The 24,460-nt window shown below is 46.8% G+C and overlaps 1 protein-coding gene across 3 annotated transcripts in view; it reads right to left on the reverse strand.

Annotated features, from left to right (window-relative positions):
• Nucleotides 1–24,093: 24,093 nt before the first annotated feature.
• LOC134907861 (scaffold attachment factor B2-like) overlaps nucleotides 24,094–24,460 on the reverse strand; it is a 216,071-nt gene continuing 215,704 nt past the window's right edge. For 2 of the 3 annotated variants that reach the window (XM_063914824.1, XM_063914823.1), the window contains exon 19: nucleotides 24,094–24,460. This exon is cut by the window's right edge and continues 74 nt beyond it. In XM_063914824.1, coding sequence (XP_063770894.1) covers nucleotides 24,423–24,460 — 38 coding nt within the window. In that variant the 3' untranslated portion in view covers nucleotides 24,094–24,422. The other variant, XM_063914825.1, reaches the window with a different exon arrangement.

Raw genomic sequence — 24,460 nt, forward strand, 5'->3', positions numbered from 1 at the left:
AGGCGCAACGACAGCTGTCGGACACCGAAGTCTATGAGGAACTACCACACGACCCCTCCGTCACTTACAAACAAGAGCTCGATGGTATCCTGAGGAAAGCATGCAGTGATGGGCTGATTGGTGTCGATTTGCAGAAGGCACTCACTAAGGACTTTCCGGTAGTCCCATTATTTTTCACTGTTCCAAAAATACATAAAAATCTGGAGCATCCACCTGGACGCCCAATAATCTCGGCCAGAGATTCCATCTATCAACCCATCTCAGTATTTTTGGATAAAATTCTCCAACCGATGGTAGTGAGACAGAAACATTTCATAAAAGATACCACAAGCTTCCTGCAATTATTGTCATCAATCCAAACAGTCCCCAAGAACACACTTTTATGCGTGATAGACGTCAATAGTCTTTACACCAGCATCCCTCACATAGAGGGTTTAGCAGCGATGGAAGAATTCTTAAAGGTGGAAGAAATGGATGGTTTGGACCACTCTCTATTCATCCAACTACTTCAACTGACCCTCACCAGAAACTACTTCTTGTTTGACGGACACTTCTTTAGACAGAAGACCGGGTGTGCGATGGGGAGCAACGTCTCCCCCTCGTTCGCCAATGTTTTCATGTTCAAGGAAGAACAGATGGTCTTCTTTCAGGATCCGATGACAGCCAGCCACATACTTCTATACACTCGATACATAGACGACCTTTTTCTCCTTTGGACAGGACCGCAGGACGCCTTTGAACACCTGATGACCATGGTCAACGCACGGGATTCACCGATTAAATACACTTATCAAACCAGCAAGGAGAGGATCAACTATTTGGATGTCTGTGTATCCATTACCGGCACTGCAATATCAACTGGTCTGTATGTCAAATCAACGGACCAAAACACCATCTTAAGGGCCAATAGTCACCACCCGAGGGGCCTCATCAGGGGACTTCCACGGTCCCAAATGATCCGAGTCTCCAGGATAACCAGTGATAGATCAACCATAGAAGGGGAACTGGACAAACTAGTAGACAAATTTGAAACAGCTTAATGAGTACCAGAACCAAATCTCAAGAAAATATCATTCCGTTTGTGACTAGGTACAATACTGCAAGCTCCGTCATTCCCCGGGCCTCTAGAGCACTGTGGCCCATAGTTGCTACTGATAAGTCCCTGCCTGTATTTAAAGATCGGCGCCCCATGACCTGCTATACCAGGGGTCGTAACATCAAAGATATAATAGTACATACTGACGTCACAGGTTTTAAACAACATTCTGAACGACCGAAAGGGTTCCTAACTAGATTGCCAGGTTGCTATAAGTGCCCGAAATGTACCACGTGTGGACACATGATGACGGGCTCAACATTCAAACATCCACACAAGGACTCTACGTTGAGGATCCAGCATGTATTGACATGCACGTCCTCATATATCATCTATTTAATTATATGTCCATGCAATCTGCACTATGTTGGTAAATCCATTAGGACAGCCAGAGAGAGGATGGCTCTCCATCGGTCAGCTATAAAACAGGCACTATTGGGGAAGCCCTCAGACCAACCAGTCGCGAGACACTTCGCGGAAAAGGGTCATTCTATGAACGACTTTAAACACATTCTGATTGATCACGTACCTAGAACTATGAGGGGTGGTGATAGAGAGAAGAAGCTATTGCGTATAGAGGCCAAATGGATTTTCAGACTTGATACCATCAGTCCAAGAGGTCTGAATGAAATGATGCCCTGGAGCTTGTTCCTGCATAAATGAATGAGCAGACAGCGACAGAATCTCCTTAAGAACTATGATCTCTAGCATTATAATCTCCCTTCTAGCAATACTGTTCACCACAGGACTATTAACCTTCTTAATCAGCCCACACTATGTTGTTCTAGTTTCATGTTTAATTATTTCAATTTTAGATTCCTTCCTGCGGCCTGTCGACTTCTTACCTCTGGCTCCTGGAATATTTCTTATATTCCCTATATTCCTTATGCAGCACTTTATTATTAGCCCACCAGTAGTACCACTCATCATGTAAGTCAGGCCTGGCTCACAGTCCCTTATGATAAGAGATGCTTCCTACACTCTGCATTGTCATCCACTAGGGCAACAGTCTATTCCTGTCATAATAGCACTCTTCACCACCACTACAGTCCCCTGACTATATTCTTTGTCTGCACTTGTAGCACCACTTTATTATTATATTTTTCTTTCTCATTCTATCACAGCCGTGGAGCACTATTGTCACTACATAATTATATACAGCCCAGGTCCGCCACACTGGGGCCCGTTAACCATGGACTTGGAGCCATGCCAGCCTGCTGATGAATGTTTTTTCCTTTTCAGTTTTGTTTACTACCACACGTCACTTGGAGCGCCGGCGTCACCCGGTCTCCATGGCTCCGACGGACGCCGCGTGATGACGTAGACGGAAGACGCCGGGAACAGCCGGGATGAACGGGCGGCGCCGATCGCACCAGCACCTGGGGTCCTCTTCTCTGCGGGTATAAAGGTATGTTCTCTTTCTCTCACTTGTTACTCACCTTGACAAAGGGACCTGCGCGTCCCGAAACGTTGGAAATTTTGGAGTGAATTTAATACACTTGATTTTCTAAGACCCTGAGTGCCGCTGACTGCTTTACCGCCACTTGCTATATATATATATATATATATATACACATACACACACACGCAGTTACAATGAAGGGGGGGGGGCGCGCCAATCTACTGTCTTGCCACGGGTGTCAAAAATCCTAGTTTCGGCCCTGGCTTCCTCAGGGCTCTAACCCGAGCCATCATTTCCATTAGTTTATATCCCCTATGTAGACCTCTTATTGGTAGAAGGACCTGTCAATCAAGGAACGTCTTGGATCCTTTTGTATAATCTTTTTTCTCTCAATCCAGTGATCCTTAATATAATTTAATTTACCCTAAATTTCTGTTGTTATCAATATCTTATATTTTGTCTCTATATCTTCCTAATTCAGACTTGATTCCGTATCGAATATCTTATGTTAGTATAATAGATTTCTTTTTAGATTAGTTTTATTTTATTTAGTCGTGGGGAATTATATACCCATCCCTCTTTCATAGTAACAATAATCCATTCTTGAATATATAAGGTAATCTGGGTTTTTTTTTTTTTAAATATATATATGCCTTCTCAGTGAAATTTAGTTTGATCTTAATACTTCAGTGGCAGTAATATCGTGATTATAATGAATTGTCAAACCTTATCATTATGTAGTGCTGTGGATTTATGATTTATCCTTGTTCTATATATCCTAAATAAAATAGTGAAAATTAATAAACCATATTGGTGTTCATCTAGTTTTCAATATAATAAAGGATTCCTTTATGAATCATTCCCCTAGTGTGATTCTCATTTTTAATTTTTTATATATATTACATTATATTATTATTATGCTTGTGTGTTTCTTAGATATATATATCTATGTATTCCTTTAAGAATCCCATCTCGTGTTGCTAGTCTCATTCCTATTATTGTGCTATGCTATATTTCTATAGCACCGTGTATTAATCTTCCCTAATATGATTCTTCAGTGCTAAGAAATGTGAAGAAGTTATATAATTTTTAATGGTGAATGTGACCTATCACATTGTTAATGAATTAAAAATAAATAATAAATATAACGTGTCAAGTGAACCAAACATGTGTAAAATAAATAATCCACCCGTGAAAGTGCATGTTATATCAAACTCCCTCTGAAAATGGCATTGTGCCACAGATATAAATCCTTTTATAAATCCCATCTCATATTATTGATCTCATTCCTATTAGTGTGCTATGCTATATTTCTATAGCACCGTGTAGTCAACTTCCCTCATATAATTTTTCAGTGCTAATAAATGTGAAGTGGTTACATTGTTATTGAGACAATGACCTATCACATTATTCGTGAATTAAAAAGTAAATTAAAACATGTAAAGTGATCCAGTCATGTGTAAAAATTAAAAATGAAAGTCCACCTGTGAAAAGTGCATATAATGATAGCAAACTCCCTTTGAAGATGACGTTGTGCCACATATCCACAATGAATGATTGACAGCCTAATAACAATTCCGCCTCCCCTCCCCATATCCATAGTGCATGCTTTTATTGTTATTATAAATTATAATAATTAATATTCATTTCACCTTAAGGATTCTATACTCTCAATGTCTATGCCCAGATCCTAGGTAGGTATACTTTCTATTATGTCAGTAATGCCAGTCTTATTTTTTCAACTCCTCCTGGGTAAATATATGGTTAAGGGCTCTATTCTACATTCTCTTCTGTGGATTTGTCCACCAATGGCAGTTATATAAATTATTTTCTGTTGGTTGTCATAAACCCATTATTCTCTTTTATCTAAGTTCCTCTATCAAGAATTCCGATCTCATTATATCTATTCATGAGGCCTTGTCTTTCTAGTGGCATCAAAAATTTAGGACAGGATTCATTCTAATTCTTCTATAAATCTTTCTTTCTCTATTATTGATATGAGATCGCCCTATCTCTATATTGTATATGGGTTCTCTATTATGAGTTTGCAAATTATTCTTGCTTAGTGTTTTCCTGAATGACTTTTAGTATCATAAAGTGTTGCCATCTTTCTATTATATAGTCTGGAGCCATACAATTGTAATTGAATATCATTATTCTTACAGGAATGCCGAGTATTGGTTATATTCGTTCATACCAAAGTGATCCACTGTATTTATGAGAAAGATCCATCTGGTTTCCTTCTTCAGTAGTTCTTTCGTGGTGTCTCCACCTCTGATTCCCAGGTGGATCTGTTCCAGCCCGAAGGCTCTCAGATTTTTGGCGTTTCCATGATGCATCTTCAAGAAATGCAGAGCCACACGTGTGATTTTTTTTGTGTCTTTCTAAATCCGTGGAGGCATTCCTTATGTTTCGTATGTGTTCCATGATTCTTGTTCGTAATTGCCTGGTAGTCATCCCTATGTACTTCTTGTCACAGGGGCATATTATGCAATAGATCACTCCTGTAGTCTTACAGTTGATATAATCCATGATCTTCCTCATGTTGCCATATCTATCCTTGATTTCATTCTTCTGTATGATATAGTCGCATGTGCTGCATGAACCACACCGAAAAATGCCTGTAATCTTTTTCTTTCTCTTGTGTCTACCCTCTGGAAGAAAATGACTGTGTGCCAGAGTATCTCTCATAGGGGGTAATTCCAAGTTGATCGCAGCAGGAATTTGGTTAGCAGTTGGGCAAAACCATGTGCACTGCAGGGGAGGCAGATTTAACATGTGCAGAGAGAGTTAGATTTGGGTGTGGTGTATTCAATCTGCAATCTAAATTGCAGTGTAAAAATAAAGCAGCCAGTATTTACCCTGCACAGAAACAAAATAACCCACCCAAATCTAACTCTTTCTGCACATGTTATATCTGCCTCCCCTGCAGTGCACATGGTTTTGCCCAATTGCTAAAAAATTTCCTGCTGCGATCAACTTGGAATTACCCCCATAGTTGGTGATCTCCTCCAGCTTGTATGAATTCTGTCACCTAGGATTTCCTTCAGATCCTTGTCTGTGGTTATCACATTCCAATGTCTTTGCAGAATATCTTGTATCTGTTTGTATTCCTTACAGAATGTTCCTATAAATCTCATTTTTTGTTGTTGATCTTCTTTTTGTTCTTTTCCTTTCTTGGGCTGAATTAGCATTTTTCTGTCTTTATTGGCTGCGATCTTATATCCTTTCTTGATGTTATTATTGCTATACCCTCTATTATTCAATCTCTCAGAGAGTTCTTTCGCTCTTTTTTCAAAATTTTCTTTATTGGAACAGTTCCGTCGTATTCTGAGAAATTCTCCTTTTGGTACTCCCCGTATCGTTGCCGGGAGGTGGGAGCTGTCACTATGTAGGATGCTGTTGGTAGCAGTGATCTTTCTGTATAAATCCATGACCAGTGTTCCATCTTTCTCTATTCTGATCGTCACATCTAAGAATGTTATTGATGTCTGGATTATCTCAGATGTTAGTCTTAGATTCAGGTCATTCTGGTTCAGTTTGTTGATGAATGTCTCCAATAATTCCCGCTCTCCTTCCCATAGTATCAGGATATCATCGATATAGCGGTACCATCCAATCACATGGTCTGCATACGGGTCATTGTCATGCGTAAAGACACATTCCTGCTCCCACCACCCGAGGTACAGGTTGGCGTACGTGGGTGCACACATACTCCCCATCGCTGTACTCCGGGTCTGGAGATAAAACCTCTCATTGAATACAAAGTAATTTTTAGTTAGGATGATCTCTAACAGCTTCATTATAAATTCGTCAAAAGTGCTTCTATTTCTCATATTCAAGAAGTATTCAACAGCTTTAAGTCCCTTTTCATGGTTTATATTTGTGTATAGGGACTCAACGTCACATGTGCAAAGCCATGTACTTGATGTCACTACTAGATTTTCAATTTTTCCTAGAATATCCAGTGTATCTCTAGTGTATGATGGTAGTTCTGTGACGAAGCCTTGAAGTTGTTTGTCTACAAAGACACTGGCTTTCTCTGTTAAACCCCCTATGCGAGAGGAGATGTGGGTGTAGACAGTAGCTGAGTAGGAGAGAGCTGAATTGAAGTGTGAGAGAAGAGGGCAGTGAGAACAGGAGGGAAGACAGCCCTGCTCCAAGGAGCTCACAATCTAGGGAGTGAGGGAGACAAACAGGTGAAATTAGTTGCGAGCAAGTGGAAGGTGGCCTTATGGCAGGAAGTAAGCAAGGTATAAATGGCCAATGCAAAAGGCAGGTGGTAGGGAGAGTAGCCTTGAAACTAGGTTATGCGGAGGGGTACGCTTTGATGAACAGGTGGGTTTTCTTCCTACTTATTGTTTCTCACTGTTCTGCCCCTCCTTCCTTCTTCTTGGCTCCCACTGCTCCATCCCTCCTACTACTTCCCTTTTTCTCACCTCTCCTTCCTCCTTTGTTCTTGCTGCACCATCCATCCCTCATTCTTCCTCTTTGGTTTTCACTGCTCCACCCCTCCTTCCTCCTCCTTAGTTCTCACTGCTCAGGTCCTCCTTCCTCCTCCCTGGTTCTCATTGCTCCATTTCTTTTTCCTCCTCCCTGATTCCCGCTGCTCAGGTCCTCCTTTCTCCTCCCTGATTCCCACTGCTCAGGTCCTCATTCCTCCTCCCTGGTTCTCATTGCTCCATTTCTTTTTCCTCCTCCCTGATTCCCGCTGCTCAGGTCCTCCTTTCTCCTCCCTGATTCCCACTGCTCAGGTCCTCCCTGGTTCCCACTGCTCAGGCCCTCATTCCTCCTCCCTGGTTCCCACTGCTCAGGCGCTCATTCCTCCTCCCTGGTTCCCACTGCTCAGGCACTCATTCCTCCTCCCTGGTTCCCACTGCTCAGGCCCACATTCCTCCTCCCCGGTTCCCATTGCTCAGGCCCTCATTCCTCCTCCCTGGTTCCCACTGCTCAGGTCCTCCTTTCTCCTCCCTGGTTCCCACTGCTCAGGTCCTCCTTTCTCCTCCCTGGTTCCTACTGCTCAGGCCCTCCTTCCTCCTCCCTGGTTCTCATTGCTCCATTTGTTTTTCCTCCTCCCTGATTCCCACTGCTCAGGCCCTCCTTCCTCCTCCCTGGTTCTCATTGCTCTATTTCTTTTTCCTCCTCCCTGATTCCCGCTGCTCAGGCCCTCATTCCTCCTCCCTGATTCCCGCTGCTCAGGCCCTCATTCCTCCTCCCTGATTCCCGCTGCTCAGGCCCTCATTCCTCCTCCCTGGTTCCCACTGCTCAGGCCCTCATTCCTCCTCCCCGGTTCCCACTGCTCAGGCCCTCATTCCTCCTCCCCGGTTCCCACTGCTCAGGTCCTCCTTTCTCCTCCCCGGTTCCCACTGCTCAGGCCCTCATTCCTCCTCCCCGGTTCCCACTGCTCAGGCCCTCATTCCTCCTCCCCGGTTCCCACTGCTCAGGCACACATTCCTCCTCCCCGGTTCCCACTGCTCAGGTCCTCCTTTCTCCTCCCTGGTTCCCACTGCCCAGGTCCTCCTTTCTCCTCCCTGGTTCCCACTGCTCAGGTCCTCCTTTCTCCTCCCTGGTTCCCACTGTTCAGGTCCTCCTTTCTCCTCCCTGGTTCCCACTGCCCAGGTCCTCCTTTCTCCTCCCTGGTTCCCACTGCTCAGGTCCTCCTTTCTCCTCCCTGGTTCCCACTGTTCAGGGTCCTCCTTTCTCCTCCCTAGCAGAGCCGCAACTAGGGGGGGGGGCTAGGGGGGCATGTGACCCGGGCGCTGAACTTGAGGGGGCGCTGTCCTGACGAGTCAATTGTTGCCGCTGCAGGACTAAATCAGGGAACCCACAGCGTGTTTTAGTACTGAAAGGAGCTACTGCAAAGACAGCAGCAGCACCTGTCACAATGGGCTGGTGTTATCGGAGGACACTATGGGGCGGGGACAGTCATATCCGCTCTCACCTCAGCCCTGCAGCAGCCGGAAGTGGTTGTGGCGGGGATCCCCTCCCTCCTGTCTCTCCTCCTCTCCCGCTTTTTCTGCCTCTCTGTTGTCACTCTGTGGGTGGGGTGGGCAGATGTAGTTGCCCTGTTTACCCTTATACCCCCTCTCCATCGGCTCTGCCTGTGAGCGGGGCCGCTCCCCTGGTGTCCCCCTGTGCGCCGTGCGGCCTCTACTCACGGAAGTGCAACTTCCTGTCCCCAGTTATTTTCTGTGACAGCCGTGTGGACGGTGCAGTGTGTCCCACGGGGGACACACCAACATTGAAGCTAGAGGCAGATTCCTTCAGAAGGGGCAGGTATGTGCACATCTCTCTCTCGGAACTATGGTCTTCTCTGTGGCTGGACACTGCTGCCAGCCCACCCACTGTGCAAAAGGTATAGCACGTCATATTAAGGGATTTGTATCCGTAATTGCATAGAATTACAGTCAATATGTGCATGCTATTCTGACATGTATCTTATATTTTATATGTCCAGGTCCAATACATATTGTCATATCTATCATATATGTGGTTATATATACTGTATCATACATATTGATACTGATATTTATTTGAGATCTGATGCCTGTGTACTGTATACTACCTATCTTCTCCTCTATCATTGAGATATACCTGTATGAGATGTTTTTATTTGGACACCAGTGTGTGGTGTAATGTGAATCGGGCACTACGTGCAGTGTAAAGTGAATGAGATTGTGCTGCCGTGTGGGGTCATTTGAAAGGAGGTACTATTGTGTGGCCTGCGATGTGCACTGTCCCTTAAGTATGGGAGAGAGGGGGATGGACTTTAAATTTATGTCAGGAAAACCCATCTGTCATGGTTGAAAAATTTCTGAATGGGCTGGGAAGGGGGTGGGGGGGTTGGGAATCAAATTACTACCTTGCCCCGGGTGACAAAAATCCTAGTTTCGGCCCTGACCGTACAACATGGTATACAACTAAAACCAGTTAACAGCGTGAACCAAAGAGATCAGCAACAGACTGACCTTTACCAAAACGCAACCTTTGTGCACTTAATAACTATATACAATTACTGCAGAAAGAGTCCTCACTGGGACGGGTGCCCAGCATCCTCTACGGACTAGGAGAAAAGGATTTACCGGTAGGTATTTTCTCCTTCGTCCTAGAGGATGCTGGGGACTCCAAAAGGACCATGGGGTTTATACCAAAGCTCCAGACCGGGGGAGGGGGGGGGGGGGGGGAGAGTGCAGTTGACTCTGCAGCACCGATTGAGCAAACATGAGGTCCTCATCAGCCAGGGTATCAAACTAGTAGAATTTTGCAAAAGTGTTTGAACCCGACCAAGTAGCTGCTCGGCAAAGCTGGAATGCTGAGACGCCTCGGGCAGCCGCCCAAGATGAGCCCACCTTCCTAGTGGAATGGGCTTTCACCGATATCGGTACTGGCAATCCAGCCGTAGAATGAGCCTGCTGAATCGTATTACAGATCCAGCGTGCAATAGTCTGCTTAGAAGCAGGATCGCTAACCTCGTTGGCCGCATACAGGACAAACAGCACCTCTGTTTTCCTAACACGAGCCGTTCTGGCTACATAAATTATCAAAGCTCTGACCACGTCGAGAGACTTTGAGTCAGCCAAGGCTTCAGTAGCCACAGGTACCACAATAGGTTGGTTCATGTGAAACGAAGAAACCACCTTTGGTGTAAAGGTTCAAACCAATGTGACGTAAGGAACTGTAACACCACGTTAAGGTCCCATGGTGCCACAGGGGGGGCACAAAGGGAGGTTGGATGTACAGCACACACTTCACAAAAGTCTGAACTTCTGGAAGCGAGGCCAATTCCTTTTGAAAGAAAATTGACAAGGCCGAAACCTTCACTTTAATGGAGAATAACTTCAGGCCCGCATCCACACCTGCTTGCAAAAAGTGGAGAAAACGACCCATCTGAAATTCTTCCGTAGGAGCCTTCTTGGATTCACACCAAGACACATATTTCCTCCAAATACGGTGATAAAGCTAGGAAGGAGGTAACGGCGAAGCATTAAGTAGAGTGGGGATGACTTCCCCGGGAATATCCTTTCTGGCTAGGATTCGGCATTCAACCGCCATGCTGTCAAACGCAACCGTGGTAAGTCCTGGAACACGCACGGCCCCTGCTGTAACAGGTCCTATCTTAGAGGAAGAGGCCAGGGATCTCCTGTGAGCAATTCCTGAAGATACGGATACCAGGCCCTTCGTGGCCAATCTGGAACAACAAGTATCGCCTGAACCCTTGTTCTTCTTATGATTCTTATCACCTTTGGGATGAGTGGAAGTGGAAGTGGAGGGAACACATAGACCGACTGAAACACCCACGGTGTCACCAGTGCATCCACCGCTATTGCTTGAGGGTCCCTTGACCTGGAAAAATATGTCTGAAGCTTCTTGTTGAGGCGCAATGCCATCATGTCTATTTGAGGAAGTCCCCAACGACTTGTCACTTTTGCAAAGACCTCTGGATGAAGACCGCACTCTCCTGGATGGAGATTGTGTCTGCTGAGGAAGTCTGCTTCCCAGTTGTCATTTCCTGGAATGAAGACCGCTGACAGAGCACTTGAATGTTTTTCCGCCCAGCGAAGAATCTTGGCGGCCTCCGCCATTGCCGCTCTGCTCCTTGTTCCGCCCTGGCGGTTTACGTGCGCCACGGCTGTAATGTTGTCCGACTGAATCAGGACGGGCAGGTCGCCAAGATGTTCCGCTTGCCGAAGGCCATTGTAGATAGCCCTTAACTCCAGCACGTTTATGTGCAGACAAGCTTCCTGGCTCGACCATTTTCCCTGGAAATTTTGTCCCTGTGTGACTGCTCCCCAACCTCGGAGACTCGCATCCGTGGTCACCAGAATCCAATCCTGGTTCCCGAACCTGCGACCCTCTAGAAGGTGAGAACTCCACCACAGGAGAGAAACCCTGGCCCTGGGGGGACAGGCTTATCTTCCGGTGTATGTGCAGATGGGACCCGGACCACTTGCCCAGCAGGTCCCACTGAAAAGTTCTTGCATGGAATCTGCCAAACGGAATGGCCTCGTAGGCCGCCACCATTTTCCCCAGCACACGAGTGCAGTGATGAATCGACACTCTTGGCGGTTTCAGAAGTTTTTTTGACCATGTTCTGGAGTTCCTGAGGCTTTTCCAACGGGAGAAAGATCCTCTGCCGTTCCATGTCCAGAATCATGCCCAAAAACGACAGCCGAGTTGTCAGAATCAACTGCGACTTTGGTAAATTTAGGAGCCAGCCATGTTGTTGCAGCACCTTCAGGGAGAGCGCAACGCTTTTTAGTATCTGCTCCCTTGACCTCGCCTTTATCAGGAGAAGTATGGGATAATTGTGACCCCTTGCTTGCGCAGGAGTACCATCATTTCCACCATTACTTTGGTCTTTCCACGGCTCCGAGGATTTTCACCAAACGGCAACGTCTGAAATTGGTAGTGACAATCCTGAACAGCGAACCTCAGGAACGCCTGATGAGGAGGATATATGGGGACATGTAGGTATGCATCCTTTATGTCGACTCACACCATAAAATCCCCCCCCCCCCTCCAGACTGGAGATCACAGCTCGGAGAGATTCCATCTTGAATTTTAATCTTTTTAAATACAGGTTGAGGGATTTTAAGTTCAGCATCGGTCTGACCGAGCCATCCGGCTTCGGGACCGCAAACAGGGTTGAATAAAACCCTTCCCCCTGTTGTAACGGAGGAACCGTGACAATGACTTGCTGTTGACACAGCTTTTGTATTGCCGCACACACTACCTCTCTCTCTGGGTGAGAAACTGGTAAGGCCGATTTGAAAAAAATCGGTGTGGAGGCACGTCTTGGAACTCCAGTTTGTACCCTTGGCTCACAATTTCCAGCACCCAAGGATCCAGGCCTGAGCGAACCCAGACCTGACCGAAGAGCTGAAGACGTGCCCCCACCGGTGCGGACTCCCGCAGAGGAGCCCCAGCGTCATGCGGTGGATTTGGCAGAAGCCGGGGAGGACTTCTGCTCCTTGGAGCTTGCCACAGCCGGCGTTCTTTTTTCTCTTCCCTTACCTCTGGCCGCGAGGAAGGAAGATCCACGTCCTTTCCTGAATTTATGAGACCGAAAGGACTACATCTGGTATTGAGGCGTTTTCTTTTGCTGTGGAGGGACAAAAGGCAAAAAAGAAGACTTACCCGCGGTAGCTGTAGAAACCAGGTCACCAAACAACACTTCACCTTTGAAGGGCAGGGCCTCCATAACCTTTTTAGAGTCAGCATCACCATTCCACTGATGAGTCCACAACGCCCTTCTAGCCGAGACTGCCATGGCATTGGCCCTTGATCCCAAGAGGCCAATATCTCTCGCCGCTTCCCTTAGATATATTGCTGCATCCCTGATATGACCCAGCGTCAAAAGCACGTTATCCTTATCCAGGGTGTCTATGTCAGATGACAAGTTATCTGCCCACCTTTCAATAGCGCTACTCACCCAAGCCGACGCCACGGCCGGCCTGAGCAGGGTACCCGTAGTAACAAATACATTTTAAGGTAGTTTCCTGCTGACGATCCGCAGGTTCCTTTAGGGCCACCGTGTCAGGGGACGGTAGTGCCACCTTCTTGGACAAACGCGCCAGAGCTGTGTCCACCGTGGGTGAGGATTCCCACCGTAACCTATCCTGCGAGGGAAAAGGATACACCATGGCAATCCTCCTGGGAATCTGCAGTCTCTCGTCCGGGGATTCCCAAGCTTTTTCAAAAAGAGCGTTCAGTTCATGAGAGGGAGAAAACATTACCTCAGGTTTCTTTCCCTTAAACATACGGACCCTTGTGTCAGGGACAGTGGGGTCTTCTGTGATATGTAACAACTCTTTAATTGCCACAATCATGTACTGAATACTCTTGGCCACCTTAGGATGTAACTTGGCATCATCATAATCGACACTGGAGTCAGAATCCGTGTCGGTATCAGTGTCTGCTATCTGGGTAAATGAACGTTTCTGCGACCGAGGGGGCCCGAGATTGTGACAAAACATCTCCCATGGATTGTCTCCATGCTTGGTTCTGAGACTCAGATTTGTCTAACCTCTTATGTAATAAAGCCACACTTGCATTTAAAACACTCCACATATCTACCCAATCAGCAGTCGGCGTTGCAGACGGAGTCACTCCCACATTCTGTTCAGTCTCCACACCAGCCTCCTCCTGGGAAGAACCTTCAACCTCAAACATGCCGACACACACGTACCGACACCCCCCAAACACACTGGGCTATAGGGGACAGACCCACAGTAAGGTCCTTCAGAGGGACAGAAAAGGAGTTTGCCAGCTCACACCCAGCGCCTCACCGCTCTGAAGGAATTAAATAATCCCCCAGTCCTGTAAGCGCTTTTATACCAAATAACCAACCCCCCCCCTTCTTGTCGTGCACCCTGTTATGTGTACAGCAGTGAAGGGCCAGGAGCAGCGTCTCTGCAGCAAACTGTGGAGAAAATGGCACTGGTTAGAGCTGAAGGAGGAAGCCCCGCCCCCTACCCAGCGCGCTTCGTTCCCGCTTTTATTTATTCTGGCGGGGGTCTGTATACATTGCCTATGCAATGTATACCGTCATGAAGGTCTCAAAGTGAGGATATATTTCTGCCCAGGGCGCGCCCCTGCGCCCATATAGAGCCGTGTGAGGGAGCAATGGCGCGCTGCGCGGTACCTCAGGAAGATCTGAAGTCTTCTTGCTTCTACTACTCACCCGGCTTCTCTCTTTAGGCTCTGTGAGGGGGACGGCGGCGCGGCTCCGGGAACGAGCAGCTAGGCGCACCAAGTGATCAGACCCTCTGGAGCTAATGGTGTCCAGTAGCCTAAGAAGCAGAGCCTTTGAACTCACAGAAGTAGGTCAATCCCATGAAGCAGGGAGCCTGTTGCCAGCAGTGCTCCCTGAAAATGATAAACCTAACAAAAGTATTTTTTAGAGAAACTCAGCAGAGCTCCCCTAGTGTGCACCAAGTCTCCTCTGGGCACAAATCTGAGGTCCGGAGGAGGGGCATAGAGGGAGGAGCCAGTTCACGTCCATTAAAGTCTTAAAGTGCCCATGTCTCCTGCGGATCCCGTCTATACCCCATGGTTCTTGTGGAGTCCCCAGCATCCTCTAGGACAAAGGAGAAATCATACTTTTGAAAGAGGATAACCACTCAGGCTCCCTTGCTGGTATCTGCGCTACAACAGGGCAATCCTGATTACATGGAATGAGATCATGAGAGGACATATCCTCAGCTGCATATGACACAGAGTCCCTGGACATAGCTAACTGGAGACCCCAAACACTCCACACAGGGTATGATAGACCGTTTCCCCCCTGAGAATGGCAAGAGAGACAGAGTTCAGAGTCAACCCACACACAGCGCTGTTATATATAAAGGACACCCCTTATCATCCCTGGACCCCGACAGGCTTGCTGACCAGTGTGGGGGGTAAGCGCCCCTCACTATGTGCCTCTGGTACCATCCCAGGAGCGCGGTTAATACCACGCTCTCTCCCCATTGCCGCCGTCTTCACACCGGCCCCCGCTTGCTAGCGGGGTTGGTGACTAACTCACCACTCTCTTCAACTCTGTAAGGGGTAGGCGGTATGCTGCTGGGGCGAGCGGTTTCCCTGTGGCGGAGACCGATCAGACCCCTCTGGAGCTCAGTGTTCAGTCAGCGGCTCAGACTCCGCAGGGTGGACACTGCTCTCCCCTAGTCCCTCGCTGCAGGCAGGCTGTTGCCAACAGCCTCCTGTAAAAAAAAATAAACTCTAAATTAAAACTTTACTAGAAAAGCTCAGGAGAGTTCCCCTAGCTGTGACCAGCTCCTCCGGGCACATTTTCGGAACGGAGTCTGGTAGGAGGGGCATAGAGGGAGGAGCCAGCCAACACTCTCAAACTCTTAAGGTGCCAATGGCTCCTGGTGGACCCAACTATACCGCATGGTACTAATGTGGACCGCAGCATCCTCTAGGACGTAAGAGAAAGCGCAGTACCCGGTTTGTTTTTTTATCCTGTGGCAGCCTTGTAGATTTATCCCCTGGAATTCTGTGGATTATCGATTCCAGTTTATTGCCAAACAGTAAAGAGCCCTCATACGGAAGAGATACCAATCTTTTTTTTTTTTTTTTTGAATGAACCTCAGTCGTCCAGGCACTCAGCTTAAGGGGTATATTCAATTGCAGTCGAAAACTGCCGTCTGTCGAATAGCTGCCGATCCACGTGTTGTCGAAAATGCGGTTTTGGCCCCCTTTTCGACTATCTCAATCCAACATAATTTTGATGTCGGATTGAGATAGTCAAAAAGGGGGCCAAAATGAGATGTATCCGGAGGCGGAGATGGGGGGGGGAAAGCTGCCGTGAGGTCGGACGGCTGAGTGACATCCTGCTGCAGCGCTACGGTAGCAGTGATGTCTCCTATATGCCCGCCGGCTTGCCCCCCTTCTCCTCCTCTGCGTCCTATCTTAATTCGACTTGTCGAATTAAGATGGGGATTGACTAGGGGTTGTCGGATCCATTCCAACAAATACATGTCGGAATGGATCAGACTTTAATTGACTATACCACCAAGTGTCCTTCTAGTGCAGAGGTTCTCAAACTCGGTCCTCGGGAGCCCACACAGTGCATGTTTTGCAGGTAACCCAGCAGGTGCACAGGTGTATTAATTACTCAAGACACATTTTAAAAGGTCCACAGGTGGAGCTAATTATTTCACTTGAGATTCTGTGAGGAGACCTGCAAAACATGCACTGTGTGGGCCCCCGAGTACCGAGTTTGAGTACCTCTGTTCTAGTGGATACTCCATCACACATGGATTTTGCGGCATTTTTCCACATCAAGAGGCCTCAGAAATATACTCTATTGCTTTCATTATAACAGCTAGACTCTTCTGTAGATATTGTCTATATATCTACTCTTCTATACCATTATTCAGGTTTGAAACCCATAACCTTAATGCTCTGGTGGTTGATCCCATAGCCACACCAGCTTTTAACGATACCGCTGAGGAATTATGTACCTTTAACAAACTCCACTTTCTTATCCAGGCCATCTCTCAACGTTGCACCATCTTCCAAAAGGAAAGTAGTCCTAGTCAACCATCTATTTTGGGTATTGAACACCAATTAATAAACTGTTCATTCTCTATAGCAGGGATGGGGAAATTAATCCAGATTAGTCCCAGGGGTTACTTTATAATTCATTTTCTTGTATATGTTTTTCAATAAATTACTCAAAATGTCCAAATTAAACATTCTGCCAGATTCTATGCTGAAAACACTCATCATATTCTTCCAACACTATTCATGTGAATCTAACTCAATCGGCATCCAGATTTGTTGGGGGACTCGGATCTTTATCCATAAAAAGCTACCAGGAACAGATATAAGCAGCAGAATCCCAATGTGAAAAAGGAGGTAAGAACCGATCCATGTGTTTAGTGGTGTTTCTAAAACCCTAGCTGGGCAGCGAATGCACAGACCACCCCACAAACATCTTTATCGGTCATGTCACTTCCATCTGCCAGACACTGAGCCAGCGGGAATAAGCGGTGGACAGAGCCAATAGTACAGCATAGCTAGCAGCAGACCTCCAGTGGGAGTCAAACACCACTCCTTCCCAGGTGTCACCCCTTCCAGAACCGTGGCTACCCAGAGGCGCACATATGCTGGGAATAACTTAGGTAAGCCTCATATTAATAAAATAAACTGCTACCCTGTCACTACCTTAGGAGACAGGAAAGATTGCGGTAGATACGGGTGGCTGGACTGATATATACTCAAAGTGGGCGGTACCTATGAAAAACTTCATGTCTAGACCTAGGTGAATGGGAAAAAAAAAAGGATTTTGGTACTTACCAGGTAAATCCTTTTCTTTGAATCCATAGGGGGCACTGGAGTACTCTTGGGATATGGATGGCTTCCGCAGGAACAAGGCACTGAATATTTAAATTTAGAACTCTCCTCCCCTCCATATCCCAGAGTACCTCAGTGTTTTTTACTGAGCCAAACAGGAGCTATAGAGAGGTTGACAATGGAGAATTACATTTAACATAACGGACAATAAAGTTGACACATAACATTACTGACAACTAAACAGTTGACACCATAACCGATAGAACTTGAAACTTTGAACCAGTCGGTGAGAATGTGTTACCATAAGATCCCCTGAACTTACCAGGTAAATCCTTTTCTTTGAATCCATAGGGGGCACTGGACGCCCACCCAGAGCAGTTTTACCTGGTTTGTGGTAAGTACCAAAATACTATTTTCTTTTTCATCCACTAGGGGTCACTGGAGTACTCTTGGGACGTACCAAAGCTTCCCCCGTGGGCGGGAGAGCTGTTTGGCACCTGTAACACTAGACAGCCAAAGCTAGATGCTGATGCCGCAAACGTATCATACTTGTAAAAGCGCACAAACGTGTGCACTGATGACCATGTAGCCGCACGGTAAAGCTGCGTCGTAGAAGCCCCACGACCAGCTGCCCATAAAGTTCCCACAGAACGTGTGGAATGAGCTGTTACTGATGTAGGCGGCTGTAACTTAGCATGAAGGTAAGCCTGACGTATGGTCAGTTTTATCCATCTGGATAAGGTCTGCTTAGAAGCTGGCCAACCCATCTTTGCAGCATCATAGAGAACAAACAACGTATCCGTCTTACGAACTGTAGACAGTCGGGATACATAAACGCGTAATGCACGTACCAAATACAAAGTTCCAGAATCTTCTGTTAACACAGGAACTACTAATGGTTGATTGATGTGAAAAGATGACACTACCTGTGGTAAGAAAGCGGGATTCGTCCGAAGTTCCGCTCTGTCATCATGAAACACCAAATACAGTGGCTTGCATGACAAGGCACCCAAATCTGAAACCCGCCTTGCTGAAGCTAAGGCTAGGAGAAAACTTGTTTTCTAAGTGAGAAATTTAATATCCACTTGTTGTAAGGGTTCAAAACATGAAGACTGTAAGAAATCTAAAACCAGATTCAAGTCCCATGGCGCTGTAGGTGGAATGAACGGAGGCTGTACTCTGAGGACACCTTGCAGAAAGGTGTGTACAGACGGCAATAGAGCCAACCGTCTTTGAAAGTAAATTGACAAAGAAGAGACCTGCACCTTTAGTGTAGATAAACGTAGTCCTCCATCTAACCCCGTCTGTAGAAATAACAAAAGACGGGATAACTTGAAAGATGTCGGAAACTTCAGAGCTTCACACAAACCTATACAGGCACGCCAAATTCTGTAATAATGAGCTGCCGTAACTGGCTTCCTAGCTCGTAACATGGTTGGTATAACCAATTCTGGAATGCCCCTCTTCTTAAGAGGGCGGTCTCAACAGCCACCCCATCAAACACAGCCACACTAAAGCGGGGCAAAGAAATGGACCCTGTTGTAACAGGTCCGGACGTAGTGGGAGCGGCCAAGGATCGTCTGCGAGTAGTCCGCGTAGATCCGAGAACCAAGCTCTCCAAGGCCAACGAGGCGCCACTAGTATGACTGTGGCGGACTCTCTTGATCCGTTTTAGCAACAGAGGGAGCAGCGGAAACGGTGGAAACAGACACACGAGGCTGTAAGGCCACGCAATTGTGAGAGCATCCACCGCCACTGCCTTTGGATCTCGCGTTCTGGACACATACTGGGGCGTTTGGTGATTGTGGCGAGATGCCATCAGGTCCACTTGAGGGTAACCCCACCGCTGGACCAACATGCGAAACACTTCGGGATTTAATGCCCATTCTCCTGGATGAAAATCCCGACGGCTGAGATAATCCACCTCCCAGTTGTCCACTCCCGGAATGAACACTGCAGACAATATCACTTGGTGATGCTCGGCCCAATTGAGGATTCGAGCTACTTCCTGCATTGCCATGCGGCTTCTCGTTCCTCCTTGTTTGTTGATGTACGCGACCGCCGTCGCGTTGTCCGACTGCACCTGGACAGTCTGAGACCGAAGCATGTGCACTGCTTCTCGTAGCGCATTGTAAATTGCCCGTAGTTCCAGGACATTTATAGACAGCAATCTTTTGTGATCCGCCCAGAGACCCTGGAGCTGACAATTTTGAACTACAGCTCCCCAACCTGAGACTCGCATCCGTCGTTAGAATTATCCAATTCCAGGCGCCGAACCGTTTCCCTGCGGTTAAATTGTGTACTTTGAGCCACCAGAGGAGATACCCTGGCCCGTGGCGACAACCTCACCCTGTGGTGAATCTGTAGATGCGAGCCCGACCACTGTGCGAGCACATACAGTTGAAACGGACGTGAGTGAAATCTTCCGAACTGAAGCGCCTCTAAAGCCGCCACCTTTGTGCCTAAGAGGCGAATACACAAATGTACCAAGACTGTGCGTGGCTTGAGTACTAATTGAACAGATGACGAATAATCTGTATCTTCTGTTGTGGTAGGTAAATTCTTTGATTTACCGTATCGAGAATCATACCTAGGAATTTAAGTCGTTGAGACGGAATTAGAGATTGTGATTTCTTGAAGTTGACAATCCAACCGTGCTGAACTAGTACATTGTACGTTTAGCAACGCCTGTTGGAGGAGCATCTGTTGAGACGGAGCTTTGATGAGCAGATCATCCAAGTACGGAACTATTATCACTCCCAGGGATCTGAGATGAGCTATCATCACAGACATCACTTTGGTGAATACCCGAGGCGCTGACGAGAGGCCAAACGGTAGAACCTGAAACTGGTAATGGTTCTGCCGTATTGCAAACCGCAAGAACCTCTGATGAGGTGGCCAAATCGGAATGTGTAAGTACGCATCCTTGAGATCCAGCGCAATCATGAATTTCTGTGGCTCAAAACCTGCAATTACTGACCGCAGAGATTCCATCTTGAATCTGTAGTAAGTGACGTACTGATTGAGGCCCTTCAAGTTCAATATTGGCCTGACCGAGCCAGCCGGCTTTGGTACCACAGACAGACTGGAATAATAACCCTGACCTTGTTGGTGTACAGGGACCGGAATCAAAACTGCTGAATCCAGCAGAGACTGAATGTCAATTTGCAGAACCGCCCTCTTGTCGTCCGACACAGGCAGTCCTGTCTTGAAAAACCGCAGTGGCGGGAGACAGTCTAACTCAATTTTGTAACCTTTTAACACTAAATTGCGGATCCACTCATCTGTGGACGTCTGGAACCACGCCAACTGGAACGTCTGAAGGCGTGCTCCCACAAGTGGAGATCCAAGATGGGCTGGGAGTCCGTCATGCCACTGGCTTGTCGGTGACCTTAGCGTCTTGACGACTGGTGTTGGTTTGTTGGAAACCACGCCCTCGTCTACCAAGCGTGGCTGTTCCTCTACCACGGCCCCGAAAGGGCTGAGGCCTAAAGGATTTGAACGCCGGGCCAGAGTATTTCCGTCTAGGTACCGTTGGAGGCAATGGTAAGAAACAGACTTTCCTCCCGTGGCCTCAGAAATCCATTTGTCCAATTCAGGACCACACAACTTCGCCACCGTAAGGTAACGCCTCTATACCTCTTTTGACCTCTGCCACCGCTTGCCAAGAACGCAGCCAGAGTGCTCGTCGTGCTGTAACTAGCGACGATGAAAGGCGAGAAGTGAGCTGACAGACGTCAGTAGAAGCTGTACATAGATAATCAGCAGCTTCCCAGATTTGATCAGCGAGAAGTATAAGGCAGACTTGAGTTGTTATCCATACCATTAGCGCCTTAGTTACCCAAATGCCAACCAACCCAGGTCTAAGCAACATTCCTGCTGCTATATACATGGACTTTAGCATAGCTACTATTTTACTGTCTGAAGGGTCTTTAAGCGTAGTAGCCGTTAGTACTGGTATGGTTAATTTCTTTGTAAATTTAGACAGATGAATCCACCAATGGCGGATCTCCCATGTAGCTGTCACAGACTCTGGAAACGGGTAACTAGACTTAAATCTGCGAGGTGTAGAAAACAGTTTATCCGGATTCTTTCGTGTTTCCAGTAACATCTTATTAAGAGATTTCGAAACAGGAAAACAAATTGGAGTTTTCTGTCGTTTAGTAAAGACGACTTCATCACTTGTCAGAGGCTCCTCAGTTTCTGTAAAGTTCAGAGACTGACGCACCGCTCTGATGAGATTATCAATGCCTGGGCTGTCAAAAACTTCACTATCTGACTGTTGGTCTACTTCGTCCTCACCCTCATCTTGCGCAATGAGGTCTGTCATAGAACCGTCAGAATACAACCTAGCAGAAACTGGTAAATCATAAGACAAATGACATTTATCCCTTCTACCCAAAGTGGACTTGAACTTTTGGCAAGGCTGAGACCCCTCCGGTAGTTCTAGCGGTCTCACCCTAGACTCAGATCTTGCCGCTTCCCGCTCTTGTCGAGCGGCAGCCAAGTCTGATTGCAATGCAGCCATGACATCTGCTAGCATAGCCGATGGAGGGTCCGGGGATGACACCGGCATCGAAACCAGAGCCGAAATTGTATTTGTAGTCTTACAGACATTGCAGTGAAACTGCTTTTTAGTTTTTGCTGGTGCCTTACTCATTATGCAGACAAACAATATACAAAGACAGACAACTTGCACGACTCCGTAAAATAGTACTAAGGTGCGTGTGTATATATATATATATATATATATATATACATACACACACAAGTTGCACTTGGGAGAGCACATAGGAACAACTGCTGTATCTGTGGCCTATTTCTCTCACACATCATTATTTTGAGGCTCACCCAAAGTGGGATATTTACCCATATACCATTTGGACCAGCGTGTTTTTTGGAAAGAGGTCCATTGCTAATTTAGTCTAAAGTGTTCAACACTATTGAGCATTAGAGTGTTTCAACCCATTGAATTCATATATGGTTGCTTCATGGACTGACCATTTGCTGTGTTGACCATCCCTCTGAAGAAGTCCACGAAGGACGAAACGCGTCAGGGTTGAAGACAGAGAAAAGAAACCCTACACTATTGTACATTTGACATATATTGTGATCTGTAATTGTGAAAAAGGGTTACCTCTGTCTAGATTGGGCAATACTTTGCTTTTAATAAATTGTGTAAAGCCATAATCATTTGGTCAATTTTTAGTTGGTAACCAGTTTAAGTGATTGAGAGCGCCCTCTGATTCAATTTGCTGGAGGTGTTGTTTTGTATGGTCCTCACTAACAGGAGGATCGAATTAGAGGGCTGCCGCACCAGCGCAGTAATTAGGTATAATTGCGTTTTGAGATATAGATATATATATATATATATATCTGGCCAAGAGCAGTGCAAGTGGCCAGTACTATATGAAATCTGATCCCAAATTCCCACTAACACCCCTGTGCCTCCGGTGGAGTAGTGTTGTAGTACAGGAACGTTCTGGAATCACAACAGGAAGAACAGGAAGCATGGTTAAAATGGCCCCCATGCCATGCTTATAGTTAACACACAGTACAGGGTATAACTTTTGCAAACAGATATAACCTGGGAATAATCCTGTTAAAAAAGGCTTAATAGCCTATGCTGTTGTATAACCCATGCAGCGTTCATACTGCTGCTGCTATGGGCACACTTCTCCCCCCTTGTGTGCGATTCCCCCCCCCCCCCCCCGTGCTCCGTGTACCGCTGTCTATTCCAGCGGGGAGCGGGTACACGGAGCCTGGGAACTTACACCCGGGGAGCGATGGTAGAGGGATCCGGGGAGCGCGCTCCATAGAGCCGTGGAGCGGCGGCTATGTGCGGCCGGCGCTGCTCTGTTAGCGGCGGGACTGAGCGGGTTCGCCATCCGCTCACAATCAGCGGCGGCGGGCGGCTCACATAGCGGCGGTGTCCTGGTAGCGGCGGCGGGCGGCTCACATAGCGGCGGGCGGCGCTTCACAATACAGTGTCCCCACATAGCGGGGCGGCAGCGAGAGCTGACTGCCCTGTCCCCAACATACCTGGACGCCTGTGGTGAGGGCTATGACGGGGCTTCTTCTGTAAGCTCCATCCAGCCTTTCCTGCAGGTAGTCTGCACTTGGCTGTGAGGGAGCTCTTTTTAGAGAGGACCGACACGCCACAGCTGCTTGTAGCAGCTTCCACTATCCCAGACCCACGCCTATTGGAAGGGAGGAAGGGATGTGGAAAATGTTGTTAAAAAAGAAAAATCAAAAACACATGTATTCAAAAGAAGTGTGGTTAAGCTCCACACAAGCCTTGTTGCTACGTCGAGCACAGAAAAAACACTGAGGATCTGGGATATGGAGGGCAGGAGAGTTCTAAATTTAAATATTCAGTGCCTTGTACCTGCGGAAGACGTCCATATCCCAAGAGTACTCCAGTGACCCCTAGTGGATGAAAAAGAAATAGCAAATTTTATTTCATCCGAGCAGCTGCCAGGTACACGCTGGGTGTACATTTACATTTCCTGGGTGGCTTCTCTGTGCAGCCATCGGGGTGGGTGGGTGGGGGAGTTCTGCTGTGCTGACTGATCAGCAGTGAAAGGCAGCATTGCAGACACTGTGGGAGGGTGCAGGGAAGCCCCTCTATGATTGGCAGTTGCAAGAAGATTATCTTTCAGCAGCCAGCCATCCAATCTGACTGGCTGCATTGTATGCGACTAAATCAGATAATGCAGTGCCTGGCGTGGCCATAAACGATGCAAGCATCCTGGGCAAGTGGTTAAAGAAAACAAAGCGTGAAACGAAGTAAAATTAAGGAGTCGTATATTAAAGGTTACAACACAGCTGTGGAACAAGGTGTTACTAATAAAGTTCTAGATGTTGAATACAATGGACCAGTTTTTCACAATCTTAAAAGCTTTTAGTTAACAGCATTTAAATAAAGAGAATAAATGGCAAAACATATTGCTTTATGCAACAGCTTAGTTTTTGATTTCAATCTTCTTTAATGGATTATGAAGAATGTGTTTGTTACAAAGTAAAGTAGACTGAGAATACAAGCACAACTCTATAAAAAAAAAAAGGGGAACAAAAAAAAACGTACAGTATGTCAAACATTAAAACTATTAAAAATGCTTAATAACGTGTAAACCGAGGGTCATTAGGTCTGTTTT

The sequence above is a fragment of the Pseudophryne corroboree genome, chromosome 1 (assembly GCF_028390025.1).
Source record: "Pseudophryne corroboree isolate aPseCor3 chromosome 1, aPseCor3.hap2, whole genome shotgun sequence".
NCBI classification, from domain to species: domain Eukaryota; kingdom Metazoa; phylum Chordata; class Amphibia; order Anura; family Myobatrachidae; genus Pseudophryne; species Pseudophryne corroboree.